At 43.1% G+C, this 22,132-nt stretch overlaps 2 protein-coding genes across 2 annotated transcripts in view; both read right to left on the bottom strand.

Annotated features, from left to right (window-relative positions):
* Positions 1-222: 222 nt before the first annotated feature.
* LOC147312216 (high choriolytic enzyme 1-like) lies at positions 223-1,348 on the bottom strand. Its single transcript, XM_086263753.1, has one exon. The coding sequence runs from the start codon at positions 1,025-1,027 to the stop codon at positions 236-238; it is 792 nt and encodes a 263-aa protein (XP_086119879.1). The 5' UTR covers positions 1,028-1,348; the 3' UTR covers positions 223-235.
* Positions 1,349-4,355: 3,007 nt separating this feature from the next.
* snap25a (synaptosome associated protein 25a) overlaps positions 4,356-22,132 on the bottom strand; it is a 41,634-nt gene continuing 23,857 nt past the window's right edge. The window contains exons 3-8 of the mRNA XM_086264574.1: positions 20,170-20,211; positions 16,438-16,486; positions 12,864-12,981; positions 9,146-9,265; positions 6,673-6,817; positions 4,356-5,937 (exon numbers count right to left, since the gene is read on the bottom strand). Coding sequence (XP_086120700.1) covers positions 5,869-5,937; positions 6,673-6,817; positions 9,146-9,265; positions 12,864-12,981; positions 16,438-16,486; positions 20,170-20,211 — 543 coding nt within the window. The 3' untranslated portion in view covers positions 4,356-5,868. The remainder of the gene's footprint in view (positions 5,938-6,672; positions 6,818-9,145; positions 9,266-12,863; positions 12,982-16,437; positions 16,487-20,169; positions 20,212-22,132) is intronic.

Raw genomic sequence — 22,132 nt, 5'->3', positions numbered from 1 at the left:
TCAATGAAAGTTTGAACAAACACCGTGTAAAACCATCAGGAGCATCTGATCCAGACCAAAGGAACATAAATGTTGCTAACCAGATGAAGCCACACATGTTCAAAACACCATTTTAATGCACTTTATTTTTGTGTTTGACTTTTTTAAAGAGAATATTAACACACTGAAAAAGCATTGATGAAAGAACCTTTGGGAACAAATGAAAACTTCTAATCAGACAAGCTAACGTGTGTTTTCAGCAGCCGTACAGCAGGTTGATCCTCCTGATGTCCCAGTAGGACATGCCCTGCCTCTGGCCAATCTGGACGTTGCGGTTGGGGATGGGGGAGATGGTTTCCCTGCCATTGATGGAGAAGGCTGTTCTTTCATAGTGCATTATGGAGGAGTAGTCGTAGGGAGTGTTGAGGTTGTTGGTGTCCTGCTTGTCGAAGTTGTAGGCCATCTGTGGGTCGATGTTCTCCCAGTTGATCCTGACGTAGTAGTCGCGGTCGCTCCTGGTCTGCTCGTGCTGGAAGCCCAGAGCGTGGTTGACCTCGTGCTGGACGACGCCAAAGTAGACGCAGCCCTGCCTGTTGAGAGACAGAACCTGCTTCCCTCCCTGTCTGCCCAGAGGAGAGAAGCATCCGTTCTGGCTCTCGATGCTGATGTAGTCGTTCTGGTTCTTACGGTCGACAAAGCGGACACAGGTCTGGCTGTGGAAGGACTGCAAGGCATTTCTGATCAGCTGCCTTTCCCCGCTGCTGTACTCACTGCTGATGGTGAAGGGAACCGTCACCAGGCCGTTGTTGTCTTTCTGCCACAGGCACCTCTGGTAACTCTGGCATTTAATGGCATTTCTGCTTTTTGGAAGCAGGATGTCTCCTTCCAGCAGGATCTCGTTGCTGCCATTGTTTGCGGTCAGAATCCTGGTGGTGATATCGACGGTGTGGTCTTCCTCCACCTGGCCCTCTCCTCCTCCTCTTTCCTCCATGAGAGGATGAGCCTGAGAGAGGCCGAGCAGGAGCAGCAGGCTGACAGAGGGACTCATCTTCAGAGTGGGTCTGGTAGCTGTGGAGCTTCTTTGCAGAGCTGCTGTGGAGAGACTCCTCGGAGCTTCGTGTCTGACACAGTTGAGTCGCAGGTCTTTATACTCTCCTCTACAGGTGTGTCTGCAGGAGGATTATGGGCTGGGGTCCACATCGCTGGGCCTGAATAAACCTGAGAAGGGAGGACTGCACAGACAAACCTACTCTTTCAACATGCTGTGTTATGTCAGGGCTGTGGACGGATCAACACAGTTACTTTACTGGGTGGGACTTGTTTAACTACACATTCGAAACTTCTACAACTAAAAAGTCCTCAAATTCTCCATTTGCAACCACCTTTATTTTCACTTTTATTTTGGACAGTCAGAAAATGCATATCTAAAAGTAATCTTTTCTCTTTTCTTCATCTGGCTGCTGTGTTTTTCTTCTCATTGACACAGTTAAAATAGTTTGAATTTGCTGTTCATACCATAAATCATCCCTGTAAAGCCTGAACCTTGAAACAATTCCCAGAAAGAAATAGTTTTGAAAATAGTATTTAGTATTTTTAGTATTTATTTATTTATTGTCATTGTCAAGAACAATGAAATTGCGTTTGGGGCTTCCATACAACCCAAAAAAAAGAAGAAAATAATAAATACCCCTTAAAACCCAAGTGTACATATTTAACCCAGTGTGACGCCAATGCAATAAGACAATCCTTAGCAATAATGTTCGTAGAAATTCAGACAAAGACCTGAGAAACATGACAAAATACAACAATGCAACCCGTTCAATATTATTGTACTGTGAGATATGATATCAGATATGATAGTTATCTATTTAAGAAAGAGGGGGGGGGGGGCAGGAGGGGGAAGAGAATAAAGATATGATGCACCAATGCAGACCAGTTCATTGCTATTAAGAAGTTGGATATGGTTATTGTCCGTGAGAGGGGGGCAGAGAGTTCAGGAGCCTCACAGCCTGTGGATACAGGCTGTTGGCCAGTCTGGATGTTCTGGCCTGTATAGACCTGTACCTTCTCCCTGAGGGCAGCAGATGGAAAAGGTGGCGCGCAGGGTGATGTTGGTCCCGCAGGATACTGTGCACCCTCCTCAGACAGCGAGTGGGGAAGATATTACTGATCTCTGGCAGACTTGTTCCAATAATTCTGCCAGCTTCTTTCACCACCCGCTGGAGTGCTTGCTGATCGGCCTTGGTGCAGCTGGGGAACCACACTAGAAATCCATACGTCAGAACGCTGCTGATGGCACAGTTGTAGAAGTTCAACATCAGAGATCTGGGAATGTGTGCGCTCCGCAGTCTCCTCAGGTAGTAGAGGCGCTGTTGGGCCTTCCGTACAACTGAGGTGATATGGAGAGTTTATTGACATTGTCATATATATATGTATATGTAATATATGTTCTATAAAAATGACTTTATGGAACATGTACGCATTAGAATCACACTACAGACAAAGTGTGAAACTGAAATACAACAAAATGTTATGTTGGTCAGACCAACAATCAAATGGCTGAAAGTACAACTCACTAAAGAAACTTGATGATAACTTCACTCGAGGAAGATTAGTCCAGTTCTCATCTATTTATTTTAGTAAGTAATTGTGGATTTGGTTCATTACAAAGGTTTAGTTTTTTTCTGTTAAACTTGGCTGAAATGCATCATTATTGTAATAGAGAAGCTCAGGTTTACCTTTTTTTTCTTCAGTCGTTGAGTCTTTCTGTTCTTCCCTCCACGATTTGTCTTCATTAGGAATCAGGTGCTCACATTTATGTGTGTCCCAAAGAGAAAGCGTCTTCTGACGTTGCAGTCATTGATGTACATTACAAACTTTCCACGACACCACCATCAGGCCACATTTAGTCCAAATCATGACATTCTTCCGGTACACTATATGGACAAATATATGTCCTACTACAGTACCACAGTTTAATTCATTAACTCTTTCGTCCATATAGCACATCTGGCTCAAATGAGAAGCTTGATGCACATAATTTGACCAGTTATGTTCCCCTAGCATTCGGTTAGCATTTACTGAGAAGTTAGCTAATCCCATTAAAACCATCACCAGTAAACCAACATGGGTAATCTAAACTTGGCTAACAGCAAACTTGACAATGTATTTGTAATATTGGAAAAATTAATAAAGAAAAGAAAAGAAATGCTTTTCTGAGAAGAATTTTTTTTATAAACATACACTTTAGGCTGTATAAAGCATGGCTGAGGATTGCTTATCATCCTTGACTGGCTGCCACTTTGAAACCTCAGGATATCGCTGTCATAAATGTTTTTGTACCCATATTTGAGAAATGCTCCGTTTGAGCTATAATAAGACTTAAATGAGTGAGTTAGCAAAAAAAATCCCTCCTTATATTTTTGAATCAAGGTAGAAACACTTGGCTTAAATATGTTAATTTCTGAGGTAAAGATTGGCATTTTGAAATGGGGACAGTGGGGAACAGTTTGGACTCAGGTGGAAGACCTGCAGTTTGTGCCACTTTCATTTTTAGCCCCCAGAGTTTTCTGCTTGGTCTGTTCACTAAACATAAAGCTACAGCTAGTAGCTAGCTAGCCCATCATAGCAACTGTAAAACAGTACTTGATCCCATACAAAACAATTTTGTGATTGGTATTCTTTCTTTTTTCTGTAGATTCAACAAAAAACACAGCTAAGCTTGTTGTTTTTGCACTGAGGTAAGCTAACGCTGCACATGGAAGTTTAGCTAATATTTAGCATGTAACTTGCTTATATGGAAATTTTGGCAACATATCAGAAAATGACAAACACTGAAACAGTTGATGTGAAAAAAGTGTGAATCTTTCTTTTTTAATGTGACAATTGTGTTTTTCCTGAGGAGAAGTTTGTGAAAGGAAAAAAGGATAGCAGAAGGGATTTGTAATTTTTTTTTATTATGAAACAATAAAACCTTTTAAAGTTAAATTTAGGTCGTTAAAAAGGGAGAAACGTTTTAGCAGTTGTGGTTATTCGACTGAAACTTCTGTATTTACCGTGTTTTCCTCAGCTGACATTTCTGAATGTTTTGGCTCTTTAGGAATCACTTCTTGCCTTTCAGTCTGGTTCCTCTCATATATTAAACTTGCGCCAAAGCTAAACACCACAAAGATGAATATCAAATGCTTTATCTTGTTGACTGTCAGTGTATCCCTGGACTGCTGGCTTCTTGTTTAGAGAAAACAGGGCCATCGGGTGGACTGTCTGCCACATAAGGTGTAATCTAAAAAGTGAGTGGTAGTTTGGGTAAATGCCACCCTGGACGTTAGAGATTGAGATTGGAGTCTCTAAGCAATAAAGACAGACACGGATGCAACTAGGGTTTATTACTTTTAATCAATTCAGCTAGCTACAAAATGTCCACCACTTCACACACTGACAGGATACAGAGAGGGAGTCTTTAGTATTACATGCGTTGAGGACATCAATCTCACAGTTTAACCTATTGTGTCATTCAGGTTTAGGTAATTCATCACCTTACTCTAACTACTTGACATTTTGGCGATTTGGTGTGCATAGCTCTAAAGTACAGAAGCAACAAAAAAACCCATTTGTATGTATTTTTTTGTTTCAGAGTATAGTTGTAATTGTTATTTAATATTGTCATTATTCTTACCAATAACAAACCACACGGGGAGAATAAACTTACATATACGGTTTTCTTATAAAAGTAAGGTCTCTCAGAAATATGCGTCTTTGCTTTACATTGCAAACGTTTATTTTTTTCAGAGCATCCAAAACCTATGATACAGTACACAACCAGTCCTCAGCTTTCATCATATAATCAACATCTTCATCACTGAACTGCATAATCATTTAGAAAACAGGTCATTTTTTTGCAATACAACCCAAAGTCCTCAGTTGTTTCAACTTCATCTCACTTTTTTGATCCCTTTTGCATTATTGTACAACGAGATGGTCACAGTCGGTAAATATATCGAGACAGAAAGAGTGGCACTATTGCAAACTTGCAGGAGTATGGAACGATAAACTGTGTCCTAATACCGAGCATGCGTTTTGTCAATTTGCTACTGCCATGTTATCATTTTTTATATATATTTTTTCAGACAGGTTTTATTTATAAGACTAAAATCTACCATTTGTCATGCAGAGAACGCACAATTCACATCACTTGGAATGCAATGTCTAATACAGCTACAGAGAGTCTAGTTGCACATTGTCTAAACAGTAACTCAGTATGATTGCGATGAAGGAAAATGGACCAAGGACTGCCTTTTGATTGTAAGTGCTCTTTGCCGTCCCGCCCAACTGTACCGCCGCTTAGTGACTCGTGTTTGCCATCGATCTTCTCCTGCTGTTTTTGTGACAACACCAAAATAAGGAGCATGACAGTAGCCTATATGTAATGACACAGTTTTACTAAGACGATACTGAGATACCGAAAAGGAAGAAAAAACAAACAGCTTGTACAGCATTCCTATTATATACTTGTCATCCAGAGAAGTGTACTCGTGTGTGTATATATATGTATATATATATGATATGTGAGATATATATATATATATATATATATATATATATTTGACATAGAGAATAAAAACTTCACAGGTGAGCTAGAGATCCATCAAGTCAGCACTATATACAACCTTTGGAAAGAATGATATACGGAGTATAAGAAATCATCTTTTTACGAGGACAATCATTTTGAAAAAGCTCGACAGACGACACAGAACAACATTTACAATGGGCGGGGAGGTGATATGTGCATGTGTGCAAACCTAGAAGGTCAATACCATGATGAAAGCATGTCAGCGCCTATCGATGCGTGGCGCGGGACGCCGGGACGTTCACGCTCCGGACTCCGGGCGTTTAGCCACTGCCCAGCATCTTTGTGGCGCGCTGGTTGGCCTCATCGATCCTGGTCTTGTTGGAGTCGGCCTGTGAGAGAGGAAGAAGTAATGAGAGGGCTTTGTTGATTGATTCCACAGATCTGTATTTTGGTGTTTTATCTTTAGTACCCGGTTAGATAGATTTCATTGTACTTTTGGTGTGGTAGAGCTTTGAATTTAGAGATGGAGCTTTTTAAAAAGACTCTATTATACAAAGAGACCATTAAATATAGAAATGCTTAAGAAAATAAAAGGTAAGACAACTTTTCTTTGCTGTTTCTACATTTTATCTCTGACCTGATTTTAATGACTGTCATTCCTTTATGTCTTAGACTTAAGAGTTGCACAGTTCTGCGTCAAAGGCATTAAGTTATTTAAGTCTTAAGGTTGGACATTATTTTAAAACTTTCTAACCAATCACCAGCATTTCATCAACTGCAAATTTACGGGCATGTTCACAGCACTCTTGCACATCCTCACAACGTGGCCACTCGATGTTCTTACTGTTTCAGTTAAACCAAACCAGGAAACAGGGATGTAAGTGAATGTTGGAATATCCATGGAGAAAACCTTGCAGCCTATAAAAGACCCAACCTGGCTGAGCTTTGTGAACCTGAGCTGGTGTCGTATACAAACCAAGCTTTCCAAGCTTTTCCTTCGTGTCCACACTGGTTATATGTTATATTTGCAAGGAGGCAACTCACTAAATAAGCAAGATGACTCAACTCGGCGATTACATGAACCCGGTGCGCTTGAAGAAAAAGCTGAAAAGCTGTGCGTGTACCTTCTCCATGATCCTGTCGATCTGGCGGTTCTGGGTGTCGATCTCGTTGCCCATGTCCAGAGCCATGTGGCGCAGGTTGCCAATGATGCCACCCACCTGCTCCAGGTTCTCATCCATCTCGTTTTCCCGGGCATCGTCTGTTACCCTACCATACAAAAGGTCACATTTATCTCTGCAGTAACTAGTACAGCACACATTGCCACTGCTGTTGTCCATATTTCACCTCTGAACCTCCAAAGAGCAGAGACTGAACGCAGGATCCTGTTCACTGTGTTTCTTTATTAATATCACAATGTCACAGTGTTAAATATCCAGATATACAATTCCCAGTCTTTCAAATATATAGACACAGATTAAAAAAACTGAATGTGAAATATGATATAATCTAATATCCACATTAAAGTCTAAAGCCTGTGTTGTTCTCAAGAATATAGATTTGGATTATAGTTCTCCATCAGGTAATCTGATTACATATGAAGACAAGAAGACAAGAACCAGATAATGAATGTTTTTTTTCTGCTGCTCCTCGTCTTTATCTGACTTTCAGTCTATTTACAGCTGTTCATGTAGCTAATGTAGCTCGACCTTCAGTAGATGCTGAACTGTGGACTCGTGCTTTTTCTATTAGTCGATGGTATTCAAGTAGAAACGCCTTCATTTGCTCTTTCGTTGTTACATTAAGTATCACTAAAGTACTAAAAGTAGAGCTGATTTCAGTACCTGTTAGCAGTGATGGGAATAACGCGTTACTAACGGCGTTACTGTTTTCAGTAACGAGTAATCTAACTAATTACTGTTTCTATCGTTACAACGCCGTTACTGTTACTAACAAGAAAATGAGGTGCAGTCGCGTTACTATTTTTCAGCAAACAGACGGTTGAAGCTGTGTTCAGCTCACCGCACCTTCAGGTGCAGGAAGTAGCTGTAAGTAATCCGGGCGCTACAGCTTTAAGCAGCTGCGCGCTCCCGCTTCTGTAAATAGTTTGAAATGTGTGGTTGTTACAGTAAAAATATCACTTTTTCTACTCTGATTTTATGTTTTGTGTCTGATTTTAAATCAATTGTGTTAATGCAGTCTGTCAAAATGAAAACATGACTGTAAATTCAGACACGTGAGGTTGTGCTGAAAAGAATGAGACCAAACAAGGCAGATAAACAGTTAAAGGTAAAATGTGGAGGGAACATCAGAAGGAGTTAAAAATGGCCGATTGTACCCTGGACCCCAGAGGATTAAACGTTTTTTTAAAGCAACGCAATAGTTACTTTTCAAGTAATCAGTTACTTTTAGAATCTGGTAACTCAGTTACTAACTCAGTTACTTTTTTGAAGAAGTAACTAGTAACTTTTTCAAAGTAACTTGCCCAACACTGCCTGTGAGTACCTTTGTGGGTACATTTAAATACTGACTAAGGCCGACTCTACGTAAAAAGTGGAATAATTGATTATCCGTGTATGTGGTTACTGCCAGTGAGCTGAAGAAAGTTTAGGAAATTATGAAAAATACCAGGATATTTCAAACTTTCTGCTGTGACATCTGGATGGATCTGGCACAAACACCATGAAAGCATGGATTCATAGTTCAGGCTGGTGGTGATCTAGTGATGGGATTTTCTTTTGTACACTTGATTATTGACGAAATGTTGCAGCATTGTCGAGTATTATTGCTGATCATGTGTATCCCTTAGTATACCACGTCACAAAGCTCCAATCATTACAGTTCATTGTATTCAAATGATCTCCACAGGCACCACATCTCAATCTAACGAGCCTGTTCTCACTCCCGAGGCGCAACATCCCGACGTTTTGTCACGTCCCACGGCGTTCCTGAGGAACGCGAATGGTGACCTTCCGCGTTCTTATGGTACGCGCCGGGTTATGGATTAAATCCAGTGGAATTACGATCTCGCGGTAATTGACGTTCCTGCCCTGTATTGCAGCCCTAAACCTAACCTTAACCAGCACTGCAATGACGTGAAATAGTGTTTTCCCAAAGTGATTTAAGTTCTCATATGTCCTCAGTTTTCCGATGTCGTCATGTAGGAACGTGTTGGGTAGCCGAAAACGTAATATGTTGATGATTTGTCACCTAGCGTAAAATGTTACGCTTTGGGAGTGAGAACGTGTTGATCTAACAGAGCGCGGGAAATGCGGATCATGGGTCTGTAGCAGCAGTATGGATCCATATCAAAGTCACCCAGGAATGTTTCCAGCATGTTGTCAGTTCTATGCCATGAAGGATTAAAGCAGTTCTTTTAGGAAAAGTAAGAGAACAGCGCATCTAACAAAGTGGCTGGTGAGAGCGGACGGACATCTCAGTGCTACATAAAGGCTGGTCTGCTTTGCTAGACTAGTCGGGCTGCCGGTGAGGCCAAAAACGATGCCATGTGCACGTTTACCCTCATCTTGCCTCGAAATATTCCAGACAAGATGAATGTGCCCCGTAAAATCGCACACATCCAAGCGTTCCTCCTACCTGCGGATGAAGCCTCCGCTGATGGCCATCTGTTCGCGTTCGTCCACCACGCGGGCGGGCTGGCTGGCCACCACCCCGTCCTGGTTATTCCCCCAGGCCTTGCTGGCTCCGCTCTTCATCCTGGCCACCGGCAGTGACGAAGAGGAAGTTACTCAACAGTTTGAAAAAAGCGACTCGCCATTTACCTCAACCAGGCAGGCTTCCAATTAGTCAAACCTAACAAAGAGAGCCTTGGATTTGAGGTACTGCAGCAGCACATATGTAAATATATTAGCATGTAGCTGACACACAGTGTTAATCGGTTTCATGCAACCAGCACATAAATATATGGTGGGACTAGACTAAAGTCGAGCAAAGCATAGCAGGCATGGACTGGCTGGTAGACTGGGTTTGGTAGGTACAGGCTCATTCTGTTGTAACACAGTACTTATGTGTGCGATGTTATATTGCAGGTATATAACATACTGTTCAGAATCAGGCAAGCCCTGTACGCTGTGCCATTTCATGTCTTAACATAGCTGCAATTTGAACTGTGTTGTAGCCTGATTCCTTCTCTCTGTCCTAAACCGTCATACTTCTGTGTTATTGCAACAGTAAAGCACATCCCACTCCCACAGTGTGACAGAAAACAGAGAAGAGACAGAGCTTGTGGCAGACACACAACACAGAGTGTACAGGACTGTCACATTGTTGGGAGGGACGACGATCAATGCGGAGAACAAACTGCGAAACAAGAAGAAGGAGAACAAAACAAAACAAGAAACTGGAGGGAGTCAGCAGAGAAGAACGCCTCGTTTACCTGTTCCTGAACCATCGGCATCACCCACCCCAACCCCCACACCTGTCTGTCTTTATATGTCACAGAATCCTGGTCATGTTGAGGTGGTGAGGCGGGGGAGTGGGGTAATGGTTGTGACTCAGCTTATCTCTCAACGAAAGTCACATCTGCTTGCGTCTGTACAGCTGTGCTAACACAATCGCAGCTCGGCTGCTCGGCCTATCAAAGCTCACTCTGTCACATTCAGCATCTGTTTTGGCTCCACACAGCAGCTAGATGGAGTGGAAGGTAACAGTTGTCTCTTTAGTTAGAGCTCTGTCGATGCTGTCTGTGTACACATGTCAACATTTTCCTGCCCATTCAGTAGCATCCTGACACTTCTTTGCTTGTATCACAGTTGCTGAGCTTTTATAACCTTGGAGTGCTGTGTGGATGTATTCTAGCTGTATCGGGATGGCAATGGCTCAGCCGCCTCCTACACTGCTCTTATTAATAGAAATGGACTGAGGCAAGGCTTCGCTGAGCGCCCTGTCCCTGCTGACACACACCAATATGATTAACACATACGCTACCCTTGTCTACGTCCTTTATATTTCCATCTGTTTTCTTCTTTCTTTCTGCTGCGTTTTTTTTAATCTCATCTCCTTCTGTAAAACTTTAATTTGCAATTTACTTTCCTGCTGTCTCAGAAAGGATATACTGCACATTTCTAATCAGATCTGCTCTGATTGAGCAGAGATGATCTGATTAGATGGTATGAGTATTGCAGGACCCGCGGTAAGACTAAAGTCATTCTGCCTCATTCATTCATTGAGCGACCTGCAAGTCGAGCAATCCACCACCAGCTCCTGAGTGGCATTCAGACGGCCACAATATGAAGCCTTTAAGAGGGAAATCTGGGGTCTGCTAATTCTGAGAGACACGCTGAAGGGATTAGGAGGTACAGTGAGCAGCAGTGCTGAAAAACATGTATCTCTTTTAGCATCCTGCTATTTGTGCAGGCAGGTTGAGTCAATGTCCCAGCAGGCTGCCACTATCTGATATGGCTGACCTACATGTGAGCAAGTTCCCTGCAGGAAAGGGAGCTTAGCAAACATCAGTGTTTAGCAGCCAGAGTGGAATAAAGGCTAAATTAGCACAGCGCTCTGCAGGAGAGGTGGCGCTGCAGACAAACTGCAGCAGAAACAAGGGTCCTGCACACAGTGCTGTGGCATGATGCACCCATTTTATACATCGACCCTGACTACGTTCCTAAAAATATCTCAGTGCGCATGTGTCCTAGCCCAGTTTCTAGCTGCAAGCTACACCACAGATCACTCCTGTTTTTCTCCTTTGCTCTGAATGTGTCATTCTGTCATTTCTTTCCTATTTTCAGCGTGTTCGCTGCCATACTTTGAGCATCTGACAGTTTTGTTGTGCAGCATTCCTCTTTTATCTTCTCTTTGTTCTTTTCCATCGTTTGCCAAGCAGGGACTTCAGTTAACTTTATTTTCTTTGTATGTCTTTAAATTTGGTCCAACCCGTAAAGTTACGAAACGACAGCTCTGCTCACAAATGAACTCTGAACACGCGCCGATGTGAGTTTGGCACAAAACGATTGCTGTTCATCAGGATCACCATCAGTATCATTTTCAGTGTAAACATCAACATCATGATCGTAGCATCATCATGTGTAGCATTGCTTTATGAGTTACATCATCACGCATGCATGAGCATTCACAGGGTCATGCTCGCCAGTCTTTCCATGTCATTGGTGCTCGGTGGCTCATAGAAGGCAGTGGGGGAGGGGGTGTTCAACGGGAAACAGAAAGGTCTCATTGCCTGCAAACAGGTGAGGATCTACTAGATGTCAGAGCAGTGTGGTGGTGGTAGAGATCATGCAGATGAGGAGAAGTGTCAACCAGTCCTGGACCAGGCTGGCCAAAGGCATTTTGGGACCAAGATCGCTACATTTCCATCTGGAGTCAATACATTAGGATGATCTAAGTGCCAAGATGCTTCTGGAGCCCCAGCCCTGCTCTTTAAATCTAAGTACGTTTTATAATTGGGAAGGTCAACAGCTTCCCACCACCATGCATCAAAAATGAGAAAAAACCCTCTTCAGGAGGAATCGATACGACTGCTACAGGTGGGACTTCTACAGCGGCTACACCTGCATGTAGACGACTCCCATCACAGAGCTGTTTGGAGAAGTGGAAGCTTAGAGAATATGGCACTTGGTAGAAGAGAGGCACTTATTGATGAAGCATGGCCTTGGCTGGGTGGGGGAGAGTTGACTGGACGTTTAAAGCTCGGCTTTATGGAATTTGGGTCTCACCGGTAGGTTTGTATCAGCCTCATTTGACCGTACAAGGTATGTAAAAATCTGGGTGGTGAATCAATTTTAACTTTGGAAGAACTTTAGCAGCTTTTTGAGGTCAATTGTTCAGTGATGGTTCAGACCGTTGGACTATGAGATGCTCCCAGTTGGGGAGCTATAAATTCTGGGACACTATGTTTGCTATGCCCAAAGAAGGTCGTTGGACGTTTTCATCACTCATCCAGGGGACTCCTTCAGTCTCAGCTGACTGTTAGCAAATCCCTTCAGTAAACCATGTGGTTTAAATAAAAGAAGATAAAAAGTACTAACTGACCAACATGACTGGGCCTAACGAGTGTCACGTACTGTTACGGGAAATCACGTTATTGTTTTAGATGTTTGGGTTTTTTTAAAAATTGTCATATTGTGACTGGAAATGTTTAACCTTAAGTGGGCCGACTGAACAGGGACGATTTTGAAGTTAATCATTCCACATTGTGGGCCAGGCTCAGTGTTTATTAGGAGCTGGAGTAGAGCAGACTATTGGCTGATGGCCATTGTGATGTCACTTCTACCTCGGTTTTATTTCTTAGATACTTAATTTTAAATGGCAGGCAGGCAGGCAGGCAAGCAGCACCTACTTGTTACATGGACAGGAGCAAAGACCACAGAATTTCCCTAGATCGTTCAAATTCTTTTCTGCATCCTTCATGTCCTTATTGATTTGGTCCATTCCCTCCTCGATGCGCTCCAGTTGCTCTGATTAAACACAAGTCATTTATCCCCCACAGAACGAAGCAGAAGGAGAAGAGGAGAGAAAGAAAGAGAGGACAAAGGAGAGAAGACAACAACTTCAGACACTATGACGAAAGAAAGTCAAACAAAAACTTAAAAAGAAGAAAAAGGAAAAACTGGACGCCACCACATATGTAAAGAACCTTTGGGGCACATTATCAGTACCTACTTGTTACATGGACATATGAAAAGCCCACAGCATTTCCCTAAATCTTTTAAATTTTTCTCGGCTTCCTTCATGTCTTGGTTGATATGGTTCATGCCATCTTCGACACGATCGAGTTGCTCTGGTCAGGACAAAGGGATGACAGTAGTGGAATGAATTTCATTGACTGATTGACAGAAATATGAGTCATGATGAGCAGCAAGTGAAGCGTTTGTACTCTGGTGTGTATCTGAGTGTACAGTGCATCGCTTTGGTGGCTAAAATACAATTATGTGCACTTACAGATTTTTGGGGGACCAGAAAATGGTCCATGAGAGTCCCCAACAATCCAATAATGAAAGTAAATCTTCTCTCTTTGTTTTCTTGGTTCATTTGGTTGAAAGTGTAAATGTTTCAGCAAAGATGTTAAAGGGAAACAAAGATTTCTGGGGGAAATCGGCGTTTCCTTTTTTTCAAATCAATAGATCAATCTCAAATCCGATCGAGCAGACTGTCAGCTCAGGATAAAGAGCTGCTCCGGGTCCTCCCACACAAAACCCAGGTTTTAGTACCAGTTTATACCCCGCAGCAGGAGAAACGGTTGTCAGTCAGCTTTAGAGGCGGCTGGCACATTTTCTTAGTTTCCAGCTGCTCCCATCACTTCCAGTACCAGTTGCAGACGGCCATGAAGGCTTAGTGGGAGACATCCTGGTAACGCTATAATACAGCCCACGACCAAGGACGTAACTAAACAGATTTTCAATGTTTATTATTTGAAATTAAATGTAATGATATTTATTTAAATATTTTTATGATATATTTATAAAAGTTGTAAATATTGTAAAGTGACTTTGTGCATCTCAGGGTAACTCTGTGGGAGCAATACTTTGGCTGTATTATGGAGTAGATTCATCTTTTTAGCCTTTTCTGTTGATGTGCATGATGTTTGTTCTGTTATTCGTCTGTCTTTTTATTTTTCCATCAGACGTGTGCTCAGGACTGTTCACCGTTACCAAACTACAAAAAGGTAAATACAACCAAAATCTGGAGGCCTATGTGACCTGATAACGATGAAGCCAAGTCTAACTTTCTTTTTCAAAATCACAAACACAACTTAGAAAATTAGTGAAGAGAAAAAACATGTTTCCTTTGCTTTAACGTAGTAAGTTAAGGTGGAACCGCTCCATAAAAAATCCACATCCCAAACTGACTGACAACTACTTTACAAAGAAAATGTTTCCACCCAAATTATCAGGACATCACACAGAACCTAAAATGACTTATGCAGAATTTAACTTTACAGAATCGTTTTTGTCTCCTTTCCTATAAAAACCTTAAATTATGAGCAACGCAAAACGACTTTCTCCATACTTAAATTTACTTAGTGTTATTATTTCTTTGTTTTCTGCAGAAATCTGATGTATTGCCTCCTTATTCTTTGAGTATTATAGGTAATTGTAACTAAATTGTCATTTCAAATAAAATACATTGAAATCACATTTATTTGGTGACAGTCACAGGCTGTAAAATTCTACTGAAATATTTCCGTAGGAAAACGTGCGGATGGTCGTTACAGCTGAAGACCTTTTCAGTGCTGAATGGATTTTCTCTTCCTTTGGTTGTAAGCTGCCGGGAAGCTGCCCAGTTTTCCTTTCTCTGATTTAACGTGTAAAACTTGGGAGAATTTAAACATTTTTCAGCTACTGGATTATTTGCATGTTAGTGACAGCTGCAGCATGTGGCCCTTATGAGCTGTAGATGAAGCTGTGAGCATGAACAGCACACCTTTTGCTGCCGTTACGAGGGTCAACTGAAAACTGTGTGTGTGGCTTTAAAATGATTCAGTGTAACTGAAAGGACTCAGGTCTGTCTGGTCAGTGAGCATCGGGGCCGTCGTCGTGCTGGTGTGGTGGACGGCTGCTGGGTGAGTGAAGGGTGAGGCACGGTTAAATATGGAGTGGACTGAGAAACGACTTTACAGATTCTTTTCCCCAAATTTGTAAAATCCCTGGTTTACAGTCATTGATGGTCATAAAGGACGTCACATTGTGTTAGTGGTATTATAGAGAAGTGGGTCACTGAGTGTGTGGTGATCATTGAAGAATGATACAAAATAAAGATCAGCGATGGCTTCAAGTTCAAATTGAAATGATTTGCATCAGAGGTAAAGCACATCAGCCTATGAATGTTGACTTCAGCACCAAGTGCTGCAGAGGTGCAAATCTGGGGTCATAGGTCAGCTCGGGCTCCTGCGTCCAGTCAGCTGTTGCAAACGATCCTGCAGTTCTCGGGGCAGCAAGGCTAAATGGAGAGTTGGAGGAGGGAGAGCTTTCCTCTCCCCGAGTGATGCTGGTGCAGTCAGGCCTCTTACTGGGCTGCTCTGGTTTACGAGCTTTCCCAGAAACAGAAAACTGAGGGCGCTCAAGAGTCCAAATATCATTCACTTCACATTAGAAATGATATCTTTTAAGGTTACTGTGAGCCGACGTTCTCATTTATTGCATCTAATCAGGGATTGTACAAATCTGTAGGTGGGCTGATAGACAAGGGCTTGAATATTTTGTCATTACCAGCTAAATCGATCGTTTGGACTGTTAGTGGGCTGGAACGGCCAGGTTAGCTGTCCTCAGACCTGTTTGCCTTTATTGTGATATAAAGCAGTATAATAGGTCATATGGGTGTTTTTTAAATGTATTTATTTCTTGTAAACAGATCTGAGACCAGCCCGGAGGTTACACTGCCGGCAGCACCCACAGGGACGAGGCCGTCGGCCGGTTCCTGACAATGAGTTGTTGAGCTGTAAGGTTTCATTCCTGCGGTTGCTGCCGTTAAATCTTCCTGACAGGATCTGTTATGGTTTTGGCACTCGTGACAATTCCTTTAACCGTCGTCCTCAGCTCAGAAAAACCATAAAACGCTGCTGGCAAAGTGAAAGCAGTTAGGCAAAGTAAAAAGAAAAATGTTAGCCAAAGAAAACAAATGTTAAAAGAAGCTGAAAGAAAGAAGGAAACCATGTTGAACCTTCACCAAAGAAAACATGCAACAAATCAAACAACTCAAAACCGATTCCTTTAAGGACAAAACGAATTAGTTTGGAAATACTCAAGTAAAACCAAGCAACTGCAAATGAAACGCGTCGTTTAATTCTAAGTCTACGAGGTGAGGACTGGAGTGTAGCGCTGCTTGTATTTGAATGCAATCATATTATCACTGTGCCGATTCTGGTCGCATCTATATGTTGTGACCCTGCGCCATCGCCCCTCATGCACACTTACCTCCCTGCTCGTCCAGCATAACCAAAGTCCTGATGCCGGCATCTTTGCTCTATTCCCCGGAGACAGGAGGTGGAAAAGGAAGACAATCACAGGAAAACAGTGGTGAGCGGCTGCAGGAGCTCAGGAAGCAGTGAAGCTGAGAAACTCTGCGCTGCTCCTTTCTTTGCATCCTTTGAAGTTAAATTCTCCTAACATGGTTAAACACGCTGGCAGAGCACAATTACACCTGCAGCTAACACGAGCGCTCTGCTCGCCTTCGCCAAATTACGTTTTTATTACAGCAGGAGAGCGACACACACACACACTTTTAAAGGTACATTTTTGCAATTAATTCCCTGCAAATCTAAACTAAAACATCTACCACCTTCATCCAGCTGTGTTTTGTGCTTTTCTTTTATATTTTTTATGTGACTTTTTAGCCTTACAACCATTTTTTAAGAGACATCACCTTTACCTGGTCACCACAAGAGTGAACTCCTCATTAAATAAAGGTTACAAATCTGTATTATATGAAAGTACGAACCATTCCTCATTTAACTTTACATGCATTAAGCACCATACATGCATGCTTTGGGACAGTTCCTTCACAGATAGTTTAAGGACCTTATTTATGACACCTGACACACCTGACACACCTGCCCAGTCTTCAGCTAGTCGGGGCAATAACAGCTTGAGCACAAATGAATGTGATTTAGAAGTCTAAGGGTATAATTTACTCATATCAGCAACTCAAAAAAAATCACAGACCTGCTGTTTTTTATATCGGTGCGATTAGCTTTAAATTGTGTGTTGGAAGTGTTAATCGCACACTTGATTTAAATATTCTCTGTATTTTTGCATCTTGAGAAAGGGTGAGTGGCTAAAATCTCTGAGTCATCACCTGTTACATGCAATTTTGTCACTGCGCTCTCTTTCTACCTTTTGTTTCAAAAAACCAGCTGGTGCTGGCACAGTGTATTAGTAACTGCTGGCCTAAGGCTTTAATTTAAACAGCAGAGAGAGAGAGAATAACACATCTGCTGCTGTGCTTTCTGTAAAGCAACAGAACAAATGCACATTGAGCTTGATCATCGGGATCATTGCTTCATCTTCTTGTTTTCCTGAACAAACAAATTGAATATTTTCCTTCCTATTACCTCTGTGCTGATGATATTGATCCGAAGATGCAAAGACATCTGTCTGTTAAACGTGGAATCAAGCTGAAGGAGATTAATGATGCTAGCATCGACAGCGGACGAGCGTTCTTCTTAAAATCGTGGTACAATGCGAGTTTTCTGCTCCTGACTGGAGCAGCTGAGCCTGCAATAGCATTCACAGTAATGCTTCTCGTCACTGATGGCGGGGCTGGCAAAGGAGTCTGAGAAGATGCAGCAGCGTTAGCTAACATACAACTGTGTGCTTCTTTAAAATGCAGCACTAAGATTTGGCAGCTGGCTCAGCCTGATCGGCATAAATACGATCACGGTGTGTCGCTGTGTACCACACGTGCTCGCCATGACAAACAGCCACCCCTCCTCCTCAGCAGTTTGGGAAGAGAGCCACACGGATGCTTGGGAGGCGAGAGGGGAGCAATAAGGAGCCTCTGCATGAGAAATCCCAAAGTATCTGAAATGTGTCCCTGGGGAAACGCAACAATAATCAACCATAATCCCAGACAGGCCTGAGGATGGTGCAGCTTTCTCCATCTAACCTGGCGGTGCAGGAGAGTATTATCCTACACCTCCACTGACGGACTGTTGATGACAGATCATTGTCCCAGGTTTACAGTTTATGTTTGCTTTTGTACCTGTGATGACATGAAATGTTCCCTATCTAATAATCCCGGCTTTTTCAAATGGCCTCACAGCAACGAGCAAGCTACGCTAAGAGCACGCCGCTAAGAGCACGCCGCTAAGAGCACGCCGCTAAGAGCACGCCGCTAAGAGCACGCCGCTAAGAGCACGCCGCTAAAGCTCCGGAATCGAGTGAAAGTCAGCCTCATTGTTAGAAACAACTAATTTTGTATTTTTCAGACTGAACAGATCTTCTTACTGTCGTCCTGGACATTCAGTTTGTGGGGAAAACCGATAAACACAGAGTCGCGAGTGACATCACGAGAGCCGCTGAATGTTATCTATGTCAGCTGTTTGTGCTGCATCCTCCCCACCCTCCATCTCTCTGATCACGTGCATAAAGAAGCCGTCGCTCTGTTCAGCCCTCCTTCGGTCCCTCCCTGCCTGCAGTACATTTGTAGGGTGGAGCTGATGGTGAGAAATGTCGACTGATGATCAATATGACCTTGAGAGCTGCAGCGGGTAGCTTGTTAGCCACTCACCCCCCCAGATGCTCTCACTCCTTGTCTCTCCATGCCTCACCCGCCCTCCTTTCTTCCATCTGCGTCTGCTTGTTGCAGTCTCATTACATTGCAGTATTATCATCCCTGATGTCACTGATCTTCACGTTATGTGCTATTCACGCCATTACTCAGTTGCCTCATGGTCCGCCAAAGCTGGGCACACGCTCCACAACCGTTGGGCAAAGCATGAACGTGACAGGGACGTGCTGACATGTACGTGTGGCTTTGTGTTGGACAGTTTACTGGATTTATTAAAAACGTGCTGCATTTTTCTGTGCACAGCAATCGTGTCGTGTCTAAATGACTAAGAAGGAATTGTTTCCACTTCCTCTTCTTACAGCTTTAAAACAAACAAACAAACAAACATGTTCAGTATTTTCATATGACGACTGTTTCTGTGGATACAGCTAAAATTAACTACGTATACATCACGTAACGTTACAGAAAATGCCACCAAGCCTAACTGACAGTCTCGCTTTTATCCACAGTTTCCTGCCATTTGGAGGCCGTCTTGGTAACGCTTCTGCTGATCACCAGCACAATCTGACGAGAGAGCGCTGACCAGGTCAGAGCCTGTCCCACAGATGACTGAACAAACACCAATCCAAGGCACAAACAGTAGACTTACTTCTGTCTTTTGACTGGCTGTTTGGGGGCAAACCGACCACTAACGGTTCAGAATAGATCTGCTAGAGCGCCATGTTTCCCTCTCATGTAAAGTCTGATTGTGTCCTTCCTGGCAGCGCTGATGAACGTGAACACTTGCTGAGTGTATGACAGCTGAACGCTGAGTTTGGACTTTCAGGTATCTGAGTCTCGCTCCATAAATCTGAGCTATTCTAACAGCTTTAGAGATCCTCACACAACAATGAGCTTCCTACTGTCCTCGCTCTTCTACTACTGATTCATCTCTGCTCCTCTGAGAGTTTCAGTGTTGGTACAGTGACATGCTTGCATGTAATCCTGGTGCCGCTGGTGTCGTCAGGTTAAAACCTTTAAGTTTGTAAAATGTAAAGGATCTCTGACAGAGGCGCAGTTATTAGAAAAGGACGTTTATCCTATGAGCTTGTGTGTTTGCACTTTGCATACACTCCTCCCTTCCCAGATTACTGAAAATGAAGGTTTTAGTAACAGTAACAACATTGCAACACAGGAGCAAAACGACATCGTTGTAATATTCACACGACTAACCCTGAAGTCTCCTCTGCCCTGCTTATATCCGAGTGTCGGCACAGGAAATGATCTGTGCTGCAAAACAGCAGCTCGTCCTGCACACGTAACACCGCGAGACGCGATTCAGTATCATTTATTTTCGTTTGTTGTTGACACACATTTTTAAATATTATTGTTGGCTATAAATCAAACTCATACACCAACATTTAGAGGACTTTTCTTACCTCTTCGACCAGCTGCAGCATACGGCGAGTGCTCTCCAGTGACTGCGGACAAATAAAAGAAACAATTCAGATTCAAGAAGCTTGGAAAGTTTTGGTTTTCATGTTATGTGCAGTTTTTCATGTGATGGCCAATAACCTGAGCATCGCACCAGACCGGCCATGAAGCCAAGCTTACCTGCAGGACTGGCAGGTCAGCTGCTCTCACTGCCATCAGCCTTTGATTTTCCATTAATGCAAAAGTCTAAAAAGTCTGCCCACAGCTGCTGCACATCTGCAAGCCTCTTTGCAACCCACCACCACCTTCCATGCTTTTCCAGGCTTTGTCATATCTGCTGTCGTGGTAACTGCTCTGCTCTGCACCCTCTCACAGCCATGCTGCAGGTGGACACAACAGGTTCTGTTGACTGTTGTGTTCCTGTTAAATCTTATTTACACAACAACTCAATGTGGTTGTGCGCATTCGTTCGACTGAACATAAGCGAGTGTGTGTGAAACTAAATGGAGCCGATCAGAACAATCAGCAGCCGCAAACAGGATCAATCCCTGAACGATTATCGACGTGAACTCAACATGAACTCGCAGAGATGGACTGTGTGCACGCAGGACTGCATAGCTCTGACTGTAACACATGGAAATGGTGACTTATTCTAAGTTTAGAGTACGGCACAAAAGTCTAGAGCCGCCCCTCTCGTTTCTTTATATTTGTCTGGGAAATTGGGACCCGGCTACAGTGAAGATGAGCCCACACTTGTTTTAATGTTTGCTTTCACTGCTTCGGCAGTGTGCTTCAGATTTCCAGGCTAAAAATTAAGTGAAAAACGAAGCTGATGTTAATCGGACACTTTACAGACCTGCAACACTACAGCCCCAAAAAGACACGGAGCCTCTACGTTTTAGTGTTGTACCTTTTCCTGACCTTATACACACTGACGATAATTTGAGCTAAAATGTCATCACTCCATCGTAGCTGCTGCCACAGATTTTCAGTCCAGTTCTTGTGTGATGTGGCAGAACAGCCGCCCCTCAGCTGAGACGATTTCTGTGGGAAACAGTGGATAAATCACCAGAAGACCCAAAAGCATCTCTCAGGTCCTCTGTCGCGTCTTTCCTGGATTATTTCCTGTTTCTAAGGTTCATCTGCTGCAGATAGTTTTTAAACTCCTTGGAAATAAAATATCAAGAAATGAGGGGCAGCGTCAGACAGCATTCTGTCTTTCATATAATCATTTCACTCGCTGGGCCCTCATTTTAAGTTAGCCAGTGTTTCTTAGTAGATAAATGGCTTAATCATGAATTGAGCTGTGGTTTAGGGAAGGCCTCGAAGGGCACTGGTGGCAGCTCTCGGGCCGACAGATCCCCAGGTGCTAAACAGAAGTGGGAGGGAGGGGGGGGCACGACAGCTTGCAGAGCTGTGGGAACATGTAAGATAAGACCTGGAAGGTCCTGAAATGCAGCACTTATAGCACGTGATGGGCATTTGTGTCTGTTTTACTAAGTTAGCATTGATTGATCAAAATAACTCAGCTTTGTTATTAGCAGCAGGCAGAATCCTCATCGCTGTGTGACGTCTGTTATTAGCTCCTGGCTGATGTGTAACAGGGGCTCCCATTCTCTAAGGAGCGTGAGGCTGCACAGGGGCAGCAGCTCCGCCTCGCTGCGCTCGCTGCAAGCGCATCGTCTGCGCTGGTAGGGGTTGAGGGGTGGGGGGTGTCGGTTAGACAAACAAATCTGACACCGAGCAGCCATTTTTCACGTGGCTCACGTTCTTTTTCCTTCTTCTGATTCTGCCTTTTTGTATTCTGTCTCTGATCCGTCTGCATCAGCTCGCTCGTTTGCTTCCATCTGTTGGAATCACTGTGGAGGCTGAAGCTCACAGAAGCCACAAAACTGTTATTCCAGCGCCGCCATTTTGTGTTTGCCCTGCGTTCCTGCGTGTGTGTGTGTCTGTGTGTGTGTCTGTGTG

This window comes from Aulonocara sp. 'chitande type north' Nkhata Bay, linkage group LG15 (genome assembly GCF_057382095.1).
Source record: "Aulonocara sp. 'chitande type north' Nkhata Bay isolate Kocher_YH1m ecotype deep benthic linkage group LG15, A_spYH_male_GT1.1, whole genome shotgun sequence".
Lineage (NCBI taxonomy): Eukaryota > Metazoa > Chordata > Actinopteri > Cichliformes > Cichlidae > Aulonocara > Aulonocara sp. 'chitande type north' Nkhata Bay.
The sequence above is the reverse complement of the archived record's forward strand: the minus strand, read 5'-3'. Positions and strand labels throughout refer to the sequence as shown.